The 13273-nt window shown below is 53.3% G+C and overlaps 1 protein-coding gene across 3 annotated transcripts in view; it reads right to left on the bottom strand.

Moving 5' to 3' along the window:
• Window positions 1-6: 6 nt before the first annotated feature.
• Window positions 7-13273, bottom strand: part of ZBTB46 (zinc finger and BTB domain containing 46) — a 39305-nt gene continuing 26038 nt past the window's right edge. For all 3 annotated transcript variants that reach the window (XM_010836559.1, XM_010836560.1, XM_010836558.1), the window contains 2 exons: window positions 2681-2856; window positions 7-744 (listed from right to left, as the gene is read on the bottom strand). In XM_010836559.1, coding sequence (XP_010834861.1) covers window positions 373-744; window positions 2681-2856 — 548 coding nt within the window. In that variant the 3' untranslated portion in view covers window positions 7-372. The remainder of the gene's footprint in view (window positions 745-2680; window positions 2857-13273) is intronic.

Raw genomic sequence — 13273 nt, 5'->3', positions numbered from 1 at the left:
TCTGCAGCTGACAAGGGGTTGGGGGGACTCAGCCCTGGATGGCCGGGGTCAGTGGAACTCTCCTAACAGCCCCGGGACCCAGGCCTCAGGGACACAAAGGAGGCCCTGGCCAGCACTGGCCCCTTCCTGGCCGCCAGCCTCCTGGGCTCCCCTGAGGCCCGCCATGTGCCCCAGGTTGGGGAGATGCTGAGGGCTCTCTCAAGGCTCAAACCCACTCTGCGCCTCCACCCTGTGTGTGACCCCAGCCCCGCTAGCTGGGGCAGCGGCCGCCTCAGAGCCCCAGGTTGCTCTCCACGAGGGGTTGGGGGCAGCAGGAGAAGGGGCCCGGGGCACACACAGGTGAGGGTGGCCGCAGCCCATTGCTCGCCTGGCCTAGGAGATCCAGGCGAAGTCTTTGTCCGCGCCCCCCGTGGGGCTGTGGGGCCCCCGTGGCGAGTCGTCGTCCTCCTTGTCCCCCAGCAGCGTGTCCTCAGGGGCTAGGCCCACGTCATCCTCGTCCTCGCCCAGCTCCTCCTCGCCCTCACCGCGTGGGTCCTCAGGGTCCTCCAGGTATGGCCCGTCGCCTGCGAACAGCTCGGGGGAGCCCTCTGCGCCGCCACCATCCAGGGACCCGGCCCCGCCGCCACCTGCGCAGTCGGCACACACGCCATGGCGCCGCGAGCCATGCTTGATGCCCACGCTGGCGGCCGACATGAACACACGGCTGCACAGCTTGCACACGTACTTCTTGTCCTTGCTGTGCACCTGCGGGGGCACGGCTGTCAGTGTGGGGGCGGTCAGTGCCGGGGGATGACAGTCAGTGTGGGAGGACAGAGGTCAGTGAGGGGGGATGGTGGTCAGTGGCGGGGGCTGGCAGTCAGTGCAGGGGGAGACGGATGACTGGGGGGCCCAGAGGGTGAGGTCTGAGTGAGGGGTGGAGACTCGATCCACTAGGCTGCTCACACCCCTAACCCTGGACAGGGGTTGAGGCACAAAGCCAGGACATACAGAGTTGCAGGTGCCACCAAAACTTGTTTCCATTCAGAGGTGTGCTGGGCACCAGGCTGGTCGTGTCCCCCAGCAGGACTGGCCCCAGGCTCAGATCTCACTGGAGGTCGTGCTGCTCCCCACACGTTCCAGCAAAAATGGCAGAGGAGTCACCTCCGCCACACCCCAGCTTTTGCCCCACAAGGGGATGGATGGGACTCTGGTGGCCCCCAGTGGCTGGGGCATGGGGGTATGGTTGATGGCAGTCTCGGGACAGCAGTGACCAGGGGTGACTCGACCACCTGACTTCTGGGATGTCGTCAGGACAGCCCAGAGCTGGGCTGAGTGCTGACCCACAGGGCAGGCAGGGCTAGGGGCTCCGAGGGGAACAGGGAAGCCTTTCTGAATTCTCCGACCGACAGGCCTACGGAGGTTTCCCTTGAGTGCCTGGCCGAGTGCCCTGGACTTCTCAGCTCAGGGGTCCCGCAGACCACCTTGAAGATCTGCCCTACTGTGCTCTTACACTAAACCTCAACCACAAGGACCGAGGACTGCTGCCAGCCAGCCTGGGCAGGCAGGAGGCCGGACGCGGCCTGAAATGGATGTCAGGAGGAACTGGGCCTCCTCACAGAATCTGATTTCAGCACAGAGCCTCAGATCATTAGGTCAGGGGCTCTTCCTGCTTCTTATCATTTGCTACATTTTAAATCTAGGACTTATGCAACCCTCTCCCAACCAGAGAGCTAAGACTTCAGTCTGGTCACAACAGGGTTGGGCGGTGCGGGCAGCTCCTGGGGAGTTGTGGGAGCTGGTCCACCAGCACCAGATGGCCAGACACTTGTCTGAATGGATGCATGGATGGGCAAGGAAGGATGCGGGTGCTATGACGGTGGGCTTGGACTCACTCCCTCCCTCGGCTTACTCCGTCAGGGTCATGCCTGAGATCTCACCTTGGCCTCCCTGGATGGTCAGCCCTGTGCCAGGATGCACCTGGGCCCCTCACCGCAGAGATGTGGCCCCTTTATGCCTCCTGGTGGCTTGCTCTGCTGGCCAGCCCATGCAACCCTGAGGTGCCTTCATTCACACCACCCAACGTTCTCTCCTGCCCCCAGCCCCCGGCTGCCTGACCTCCCTGTTTTCTCACCCACCCAAGGGTTCCTTGCCCACTTTTTGTTGACTCTGCCTCGCAGTTTCAAGCATGACCTTCTCTATCACTTCCTGGCCAAGCAAATACATCCACACAGCACCTGCTCCAGAGCTACGAGCCAGGCTGTCGGACCTTCCAGGGGCCGTAGGGTCCCATGGCGACTGCAGGGCGGGAGTGAGAGGGGCACGGAGGAAGTGGCTGTGTGGCAGGAGCCCCAGGCCGGGGGCAGGGTCCTGGCAGGGAGGGAGGCGCCCGCAGAAGTGGAGCTAGGGCAGAGGCAGTCTCAAGGGAAACTTGACGGGTGGGGCCGGGGCGATGTGTCCATCTGCCTTCTGCATCTGGGGCTGGGGGCAGAGCCGGTCAGGAGGGATGTGGGGGTCCCTGCTGTCCTGGTCTTTCCCACCGCAGAGTGGACCCCACTTCAGGGCTTCCCTTGGCACCCTGACACCCCACATTCCCATCCTGCCTGGACAAAGCATAGCCCTGGACCGACCCCTGCTGACCCCACACTGACCCCGTGATGACCCCACACCTCCCTGGCGTGGCCCCGCCCCCAGCGCCGCTCACCAGCGTGTGCCGCTTCATGTGCTCGCGCCTAGTGAACTTCTTCCCGCAGATCTCGCAGGGGTAGGGCCGCTCGCCAGTGTGCGAGCGCATGTGCCGCTTGAGGATGCACTGGTGCATGGCCGAGAAGCTGCAGTAGGGGCAGCGGAACTTCTTCCTGATGACCGTGAACTCGTTCACTGCAAGACAGACAAGACAGACGGCTGCCGGTCAGCCCCAAGCCCCGCCCAGTCCGCCCGCCAGGCCTGGGCCCGGGCCAGAGGGGGCTGTGCCCATGCTCTGAGAAAGTGTGCTTCTTAGATCAGCCGGTACCTCCCACATCAGCCCTGAAACACACGAGTCCACACGCGCGGCATCAACAGACCCATCTCCACATGGTCCACACCTCCACATGGCCACAACAGGGTATACGGGTGCTGCCTGGTGGACGCAGCCTAGCGAGAGGCTGCCAGCCCCCGACACACAGCCAGCAGCCGGCCCCACTTCCCCTCCTCATGCTTCAGGGAGTGACACTGTGGGCCCTAGGCTGGGGCCACATTCTGGGCGGCTCATGGGGGATAGTCCCACTGTGTGAGGCCCACCAGGCACTAGGGAAGCTCATCCTGAGTGACATCCCCTGTGCTGGGCAGTCGCAGACACCACAGTCACCTCCCTGAGCCAAGGGGCACCCCGTACCCAGACCCATGGCTCCTGGGTCGCTCACCCGAGCTCACCAGGGTTGCTGGGAGGCCCTCCCAAGTCCTTGGTGGCACTTCCTCCCAGGAGGGGAGCCCAGGATGGACATCAGTCTCAGGTGTCTGGAATAAGCCCCCTGGCCCTCAAGCCACCCACAACACTCATCCACTGCACCCCAGCACCAGCACGCAAGGGACAGACCAAGGGTCCTGACCATCAGGCCAAAGGCAGGCAGGTGGAATGAATACCAGCAGCAGCAGGACCCCTTGTCAGACCCTGCCAAATACCCGCACTCAGCAGGGCCCAGCCATGATCACGGCTGCCCCTGGAGGCACCAGAGGGAAGCAGACGAGAAGCCAGTGGCCACAGCATGACACAGCTAGCAGGGCGAGGAGAAGCTGGGGAAACTACGGTGACTGAAGCTGGCCTCTCTCGCCCAAGAGAGTCGGCCAGGCTGCTGGACACGTGACAGGACGGCTCCATCCAGCCCAGTTTCCCCAATCCCAGGCCACCTAGCATATCACACAGATCAGAGCCCTTGCCACCATCTCCATGAGGGGTGCCCCAAGCCACCCATCCATTCTGCTTCTCAGGCCCTGGCCCCAGGTGGGTCGCCACAGAAATGACGCCCAGGGGATGGTGCAGGACCGCAACACCGAGTCCAGAGGCCCTGGACACGCCTATGTCTCCACGAGCATAGAGAAGTGGGTGTTCACTCTGCACCTCTGGCCCTGAAACACACCAGGCAACAGGGAGCAGGACATTTTATTTTGCTTCTTAAACAAGCTGTTACTTTTCTGACAAAGGCCCGTATAGTCAAAGCTATGGTTTTTCCAGTAGTCACGTATGGATGTGAGAGATGGACCATAAAGGCTGAGCATAGAAGAACTGATGCTTTCAAACTGTAGTGTTGGAGAAGACTTGAGAGTTCCTTGGACTGCAAGGAGACCAAACCAGTCAATCCTAAAGGAAATCAATCCTGAATACTCATTAGAAGGACTGATGCTGAAGCTGAAGCTCCAATACTTTGGCCACCTGATGCGAAGAGCCAACTCATTGGAAAAGACCCTGATGCTGGGAAAGATTGAAGGCAGGAGGAAAAGGGGACGACAGAGAATGAGATGGTTGGATGGCATTGCCGATTCAATGGACATGAGTTTGAACAAGCTCCGGGAGATGGTGAAGGACAGGGAAGCCTGGCGTGCTGCAGTCCATGGGGTTGCAGAATCGGACACGACTGAGCGACTGAACAACAACAAAAATCAAGCCATAGATTTTCTCCTGAGACATCTTAAAGGGCATCTAAATAATCAAGCGGCCAGATGCCTTTATTTCCCAGAACACGGTCAGTGAGACTGTCCGCAGGGCCTGCTGGGAGCCTGGCTGACCTCATGGACCCGCACTCTCCCTCTGTCATCTCCCGCACCCCATGGAGTCAGACACCAGGGACACATTGCCCAGGATGACCCCTGTCCACGCACAGGCCGACAGCTTCACCAGGGGAGGCCATCACAGCCCCAAGATGGGCTGTGTGGACATCATCACAGCTCAGAATCCATGCTACCCCTGGGCTCGCCGCCTGCCCATGTCTGTACACATAGAGGGGCTCCACTGTCCACCAAACCTGGGCATGGCCACCAGGCCTCTCTCAGCATCCAAGCCCGTACTAAAAAGTAAGGCATTTTCTCACGTCTAGAAACTTCCGACATGTGTGTGGCTGGTAGCTAGGGTGGACGGGAAGGCGCCGGGAGGGAAGTGGGTGAAACCAGGCGGTGAGAGGCGTGAACAGTCACCATTCACTGTCCCTTCACACAGGGGGCCACAATAACATCTGTGAACTACATTTTCACGGTATGATTCTTAACTGTAGGTTCTTAAGTGTGCGGCTACATCACTATTTATTCAACAAACATGGAAGTTGTTTCTATTTTTTTTACCCTTGCAAACAGTGCCTCAATAAGATGCCTACTAGAGAACCTTTGCCCCTGGAGAGAAATCCTGAGAAGCCGCTGTGCCTGCTGTCAGGCCCTGTGTGCACCAGGGGCCAAGGCCATGGTCCATACTGGCTCAGAGGGCCAAGGCTACTCTCTGTACATGCGACACAGACCGTGGTTACCACTGTTAGCAGTACTGCTCCCGGCAAAGCTGTAGGCCCGGGTCTCAGACGCAGGCACAACCAGAGCATTCGGCAGCTCTTGGACCCTAGAGGAAGCAGCCCTTCCTGAGCAGGGCTCCAGCCCCACACGGAGGGCCATTGGACAGGTGGGTCCAGGTGAGGGTCCAAGATAGGACAGAGGGGAGGGCACCCAGACTGGCACATCTGGACAGGCCACACCTGGCAGCTCCCAAGGAGGAAAACCTCCCACTCCATATCTCTCTTCCCATCTGAGCACCAGGCCCAGCCTAACCCACCCCTCGATGAGGCAGTAGCAACACAGCCACCCACATGGGCCTCTGGGCTATTTGGTGCCCAGCACCAAACCAGTTTTCACATTGCATGGAACACAGCAAGTGGGCTACCTGCTCTGAGATGGAAAAGGAGCGCGAGGAGACAGCTTTTAGGTTGTTTTATTTCAAATAACCTTTCTGAGTTATTTTAGACTTTCTATTCTGCTTCTATAAACATAAAAATTAAAATTTGAGTTATTCATTCTAGCTTGCATTTAACAATCCAGACCTACATGTTAGAAAAAATACTTATCTCTGTACACAAGTGCTGTATTTTTCCCCTAGAAAAACAATTTAGTTGCACAAACATGTGACCCCCATCCCCAGGCACACTGAACCTACCCACGATGATGCATTTTGTGGTTTCTTAACCTATTAGTTGCCTGCTAATATAAATGTCAACAATCTGGGCATCTTAAAGCATCAGACACCTGTTGTTTCTATCTTGGAGGACAGATGCCTGAGGTCAAGGTGTCGCTGGGCTGCACTCCCTCCCAAGGCTCCAGGGGAGGGTCCTTCCTGCCTCTTCCAGCTTCTGGGGCTCCAGTTCTCTGGGCTTGCAGCACCTCCCTCCCGTCTCTGCTTCCGTCTTCTTGTAGCAGCTCCTCTGTGTCTGTCTCCTCATCTGTCTCTTATAAGGACACTGGTCACTGGATTTAGGACCAACTGGATATTCCACGGAGAGCTTATCTTAAAATCCTTAATTAAGTCTGGAAGACCTTTTCCCAAATAGGGTCACATTCACAGATCCCAGGAATTAGGACATGCACGTGTCTTTGTGGGGGGCACCATGAAACCCACTACTTTCATGAACACTGCTGAGAAAAATGTTCATTGACTGCTGTAATTAAAATAACTGTACAGGAAAGAAGCTAACACTTTCGTAACTTGTAGTTTACAGCCTATGTATCTTAGAACACCTTTATACATCATGGAGTTTGATTCTCATAAATACCAATAAAGTCTTAAAAATGCAAACAGTGAAAACGTAATTGAAATAAATGAAAAAACACAGATAGCATCAAATTGAAACAGACACTCTCTACCAATCCACCCTGAAAACAGAGCCCTTTTGCCTGGAATTAAGTGGACAAGGCGAATGGCAAGCTTGAAAATGAGGAAGCGAGGTCAGAACTTGGCACCAGATTATCTAAAGTATGAAGTTCAATAACACGGGGCTACAGTTTTGCAGAAATGTATCTACAAAAGTACCACTCAGTGAAGCAGTGTTAGAGGAAGCCACGTCTCCGCTCAGCCCTGCAGAGAATCAGACTTGCGGTAAACTCACTGACCAGGAAACATTCCAGAACCATTTCAGATATCGAACTCGCGCCCCCTGCATTGGAAGTGCAGAGTCTTAACCACTGCACCACCAGGGAAGTGCCCAGATCCACATATTGAGAACTCCACCCACCTCAGCTTCCCCATCAGAGTCTGCTCAGACCCTCGTCCACGGCCTCTTTGCCTATCCCTCTTGCCTGCTGCCAGGCTGGGCATCTGCTCTCTCCTCTTCTGATCTCCAATGACTGTGTTAATCCCTCCCCCAATTTCTGTATTCTGCAGCATCTGGGGCCTGTGACTTGGCCGGGGCTGCCCTCCTCGTGAGGGAGGGATTTCAAGAGAAGGTAAATAAACTGCCCGTGAGCACAGCTTTCATACCGACCACCCCAGAGCCACCCCCGTTCTCCTCTACCAGCTCTCAAATTTGGGTCATGGTCCCCTCCATGATCACCCCATGGCCAGACCAGGGATGGCTCTATGTCCCAGCACTGCCGATTTGGTTCAGAGCAGCCAGTCTAAGCCTGCTCCCTCCACCCACCGACGGCCCTGGGGCATCCTAAAATGCTCTGTTTGATATACTGTTTTTTCAGGAAATTTGCCCATTTCCTCCAACTTGTCAAATGTATTAGCACAAAATTGTTCACGATGTTCCCTTATTATCATTCTAACATCTTTAGTATCTTAGTAATGATTTTTTTATACCTATTATTGACAATCAGCTTTCCTCTCTTCTTACTGATCACCGTGATAGGAGTTTGTTTTACTAATCTTTCAATGTATTGGTGTTTGGATTGGTTCATTTTTCTGTTGTCCATCTGCTTTTTATTTCATTGACATCTGCTCTCTGTTTCACTCCCTCTGCTTTCTGTGGGTTTAATTTTCTATTCTTTTCTCCCTCCTGACTTCTCAAATTAAACTTACTTTATTTTTTAATAAGTGCAAGAGCTATAAATTTCCCTTAAATAGGACTTTAGATGTAACCTACACGTTTTGATGTGTCATATTTTCATTATCATTCAGTTCAAAATATTTTGTAATTTCCATTGTGACTTACTCTAGTATCTTTCTGCTGCTGATTTTTAAAATTTAACTTCACTGAGATTAGAGCACACACTCTGTATGAGTTCACTGTTTAACATTTGCTTAGATTTCCATTACATTCCTGCTTGGTCTATTTGTAAATGTTTCCTGTGCGCTTGGAAAGTTTATGCACTTGTTTGGTGTGATGTATGACTTGGTTGACCATGTTGTTACAAGCCAATACTTCTCTGAACAAAGATGCAAAACTCCTGAACAAAATAGCAAGCTGAGTCCAACATATAGGAAAAGAGCAGCATCTTGTGACTCAGTGGGTTTATTCCAGGTTAATATTTGAAAATTGTGTTCAAATCTTCTCCATCCTTGCTGATATTCTGTCTGCTGATCTATCAATTACCGAGGAAATCTGTTAAAAATCCCCGCTCTAACTGTGGACTTCTTTCTTCCTCCTTTCAAAGCTGTCAGCTTTCACTCCATATATCTAAAACCCCAACCTGTACATCCAATATTCACATTTCCCTCTGAACTGACTCTCTTGTCCTGTGTAGCAGCCTCTGGAGCAACACCCTTCCACATTTCACTTTGTTTGATACCGATAAACCTTTTTAGGCTGGTGTTTCCTTGGTTTCTCTTTTTTATCTTTTTGTTGTTGTTCAGTCACTCAGTTGTGTTCAACTCTTTGCAATGCCAGGGACTGCAGCAAGCCAGGCTCCTCTGTCCTCTCTATCTCCTGGAGTTTGCTCAAACTCATGTCCATTGAGTTGGTGATGCCATTCAACCATCTCATACTGTCTCCCCCGTCTCCTCCTGCCCTCAATCTTTTCCAGCATCAGGGTCTTTTCCAATGAATCGGCTCTTCACATCAGATGGCCAAAGTATTGGCGCTTCAGCTTCAGTATCAGTCCTTCCAATGAATATTCAGGGCTAATTTCCTTTAGGATTGACTGGTCTGATCTCCTTGCAGTCCAAGGGACTCTCAGGAGTCTCATCCAGCACCACAATTCAAAAGCATCAATTCTTCGGTGCTCAGCCTTCTTTAAATTCTTTGCTTTAAACCTTTCTGTGTTCTTATCTGTAACACATGTTATCTACAAACAACAGATTTTCTTTGAAAAGCAGGCTGGTAATCCTTTCTTTTTCCCGTAGTGTTCAATATGTTGGTAATAACAGGACTATTGGTGTATCTGGGTGCTGTTTGCATCTTGCTACGTATGTTCGATTTGTCCTTTTATGCTTTTTGTTGCTTTAACCTTCCCTGCTTACCATTTTTTGAAATCAATCAAGTACTATTCCACTTTTCTCTTCATAAGTCTTTGAGCTTTACACGATGATTTTTGTCAGTGTTTGTTGAGACTTCGTAGAGAAGGCGAGACTCATTCAGACCCCACAGTTGCCCACCCTCCCACCATTTGAGCTGTTCATGCAACGTGTTACTCTGCTACTTGAGTCAAAAATCCCACAAAGAGCCATAAACTTTGCTTTAAATGCTCACAGTCTTTCTACAGAGGCTGTTCTCCAGTCTTTCCTGTTGGGTGACAGTGCAGCCCCTGCTTTCTGTTTCTCTGGCAGACGTTGTCTTCATGTGGCCCTGGTCTGTGAGGGGTACATCTGCTGGCTATAGGATTCTGGTCTCGGAGTTTCTGCAGCGCCCTAGAGACTAGCGGCATTGTTTCTGTTGCAAAGTCAGACATCAGTCTTGATGTTGTTCCTTTTAATGTTCTCGTTTCTCAGGCTGCTTCCAAGGTTTCTATTTTTGTCTTTGGTTTTCAATAGTATGACAGCAGTGTGCCCAGTTTGGGTGTTTGGTGGTTGTTTTATTTTGGTGTCGTTCTGCTTTGGTTCCCTGAGCTTCCTGAATCTGTGGAAGGATGTCTTCCATCATCAGTTTGGGAACATTCTCTGTTGTCTCTCCTGACACTGCTCCACTCTGTTTTCTCTCCTCTGGGCCCCAGTGCACATGCACTGGACATTCTCACTGTTCCTCAGTGTGTCTTTGCTTGTCCCCATGCTTTTTCCCCAAGTTTAAGCTGGATCCTGTCCATCACTATCTTCCAGTCCCGTGCCCTGTCTCGGGTGGTACTGACTGCTCTACACTACTCACGCATCCTCAACCTTACACTTTGTATTTTCAGTTCCAGCAGATTCACTGGATTCTTTTCTACAGATTTTTCTGTCCCTCAAGGACTGCAGCCTTCAAGTCCCACCTGCTCTGATGACTCCCCAGGATGTGTGTGTGTGTGTGTGTGTGTGTGTGTGTGTCTATGTGTGGCTCTGCCATCACCACTGGCCACCTGGACCCAATGCCAGGCTGCCTGCATCAGACAGGCCCATACCCAGGTCCACCCCCATGTACCAAATGCCTGTTCCAGTCTGGCAGCCTCAAAACCCATCATCCACAGGTGTCCATCTCTTGGGGCTCCTTATCTGACTTCAGGGTGGAGCCCTAGGCAAGTCCACCCAGGCTGTGAAAGTGCTCCTGGCCATACAATGAGCCAAAAGGACACCCCGGTCATCCTGGCTAGGCCGGTAGAGCCTGTGGAAACCTCAAGCCCCAGCTGGAATCACCTCCGGAGGGGCCAGTCCCTCAGCCCAGGCCTCTAGGTCCGGGGGTGTTGACCTAGGAGAGACAGATGAGTTATGGGCCATGAGGACGTGGCCGACTTGGGGAGACAGTAGCACAGAGGCGTGTACCTGCTCACCGGGTCCCCGACCAGCCACCACAGGATGACCATCACACTTCCAGAAAGGAAGCCTGAGCGGACATGCGAAAAATCCACATCAGCACAACACCAGCTCCTCCCACTGAAACATCCTGGTTTCAAATGCACAGAAATAGCATTTGATTTATTTCAAATTACAAAACATGTGCTTAAACTCTCCCTCCTTGAAGATTTTTTCTTCAGGGAAATACCGGAACCTAACAGACCTGTCTTTAAATAACTACCTGAGACATAGGAAGTGGGTCTCAGATGCCTGGTAACAGACACACAGCAGCCAGCACCGCAGCAAAACCCGCTTGAGACCAACCAGCACTGCTCAGGGCTTTTAACCCACTGCTGTAGGAGTCTGTACACTGGAGAAAATTGCCCCTTAGAAGCATTGTAATTTGAATATCAAAGCTGATTTAATGTCACAAATGTTGCAACTATTACTGCAAAGCCGACATCTGCATCACCCTGAGTGACACGGGGCCGAGGGGATTGTGGGGCAGAGGGTGGATGGAAAGCAGCCACGACCACATAGGCTCACCCAGGACATGCTGCATGTGGGTTCTGGGCACTGGGCCCATGGGGATGTGCCCAGTGGACAGGCATCTGGCCGGCAGCCCTCGCGTCTTACCTGGGCTGGGGAGGCGGCCGGCTCCCTGGGCTCCGTCTGGCCGGTCACCAGAGCGGGCATCCGGGGCTCTGAGTGCAGGAGGGCGAAGGGGCCGGAGGGAGGTGACTTGGGCTGGTGCCAGGTCCTGGGGACACAGGAAAGGAGTCTCACCCGCGTGAACGGACACCAGCTGGCAGGCCGTGGAGAGTTCGGGGAGTGTTGTCCTTGGCCATCCTGCAGTGAGCCACACGCTGCCATGTCATGAGGCCTGGATCTCACTGGACGAGGTTTCTATCTGCTCACCACTCCCAAGCACCTGGGTCTCCGCATGTGCCTTGTCTGGGGGGTGGTCTGGCTACGACGGGGTATTCTATCCAGAAAGTCAGAACCCGCGGCAAGGATACACCACATGCCCAACATTGCCTGGAGCAAGGCTCTTCTAGAAAGTCCTTCTAGGTGTGTGAACCTAGCTATTTACCTATAAGGGTGGTAATACCTAAGTCAAATGCCCTTTCATACATAGGAGAGTGTTTAAGGTCCCATATTAAGCCAGACTCAAGTGAAGGTCCTTAATTCATGTAAATACCAGAAGGAAATATTCTTTAAACCACAGTCAGAACAAAACCCAGCTGCTTCCCTGACCGACACCAGGGGCAGTGCACGGAGAAATGTGGGCGGGGCGCCTGTGGCTGGCCGTCCAGGGTAGACCCCGCCTGCTGCCAACCCAGGTCTGCATTCTCTCCTGTAGGAGCACATCCTTCCATAGAGACAGGACAGCACCGCCACCACTGTGAGGAGATAGACACTTGTGTGTTCCCAGTAGCCACGACGGCGACATGCACAGGACGTCGGGGTTTCTAGCAGGTTGGGGACGCATCGCCCTCGGGCCTCGGCCTCCAGTGACCAGAGCAGCTGCTTCATCTCCAGTTCGTTCCCGAGAAATAAAGGTTACTTGTGTTCTCATGGCATTTTTCAAAGTCCCTCCCGGATCAACACACACCCACAAACACAGCTCAGGAAACAGCACGTTTGGCACCACAGAGGTGCTTGCCATGGTTTCTATTCAGTGAACAGAGACTTTTAACCAATGGGATGTCAGCCTCCTACTGCAAACATAATAAAAGCAAAAAAAAAAAAATCAACTTAAACTGAAGCAAAATGAAAAGTACACAAGTCCTCTCGCAGAGAAATCAGTTAAACAGTGGAGATCCACCAACGAAACCATCTGTGGAGCTTAACTGCCAAGCCAGATGTGATCAGGTCTGGGAGAACAACTGAACTCAGTTTTCTTGGAGGCTCCAGAACTGTCCAGAAAGGGCCTTCAGTCACTGCTAGGCATCGCCTGCAGATCTGATGGTTCTCTTAATTAAACATGTGCTGATACCACCCCTTCCTTCTGCAACACTGTGTGTCCAGCAGGCCACACTGACCACAGGGCTCCCCTCTGGAGACTGGGACGACCTGACAGGGCCCAGGAGTCCCACTCAGCACACCGCATACCATGGAGCCACCCTCTTCAGACACCATGATGAAGACGTGCCCTCCCCCAGCTGCTCCAGCCATGAGCTACGGCTGCTGGGATGTCAGCCCAACAAATCCCCCAACATCACAGAAGGCTTAGGCCCAGAAAAATCTCATTAACAAGCACCTCGAGGAGCCTGGGGGTTAGAGTCGGGAAAGAGACCCTACAGCCCCCTCATACCAGACCAGGAATGAGGGACTCCCAGCACCGCGGCACAGGGCCCCATCTTCCTTCTGGGCCTCCCTGGATGAAGCATGGTGGCCTCTGTGTGTCTCTGCATTGCTATCAGTGGTGCCCAGTGTGAAGCCATGCTT

The sequence above is a fragment of the Bison bison genome, unplaced genomic scaffold (assembly GCF_000754665.1).
Source record: "Bison bison bison isolate TAMUID 2011002044 unplaced genomic scaffold, Bison_UMD1.0 scf7180017864063, whole genome shotgun sequence".
Taxonomy (NCBI): domain Eukaryota; kingdom Metazoa; phylum Chordata; class Mammalia; order Artiodactyla; family Bovidae; genus Bison; species Bison bison.
Note: the sequence above shows the minus strand (reverse complement) of the source record. Positions and strands in the feature narration are given on the sequence as shown.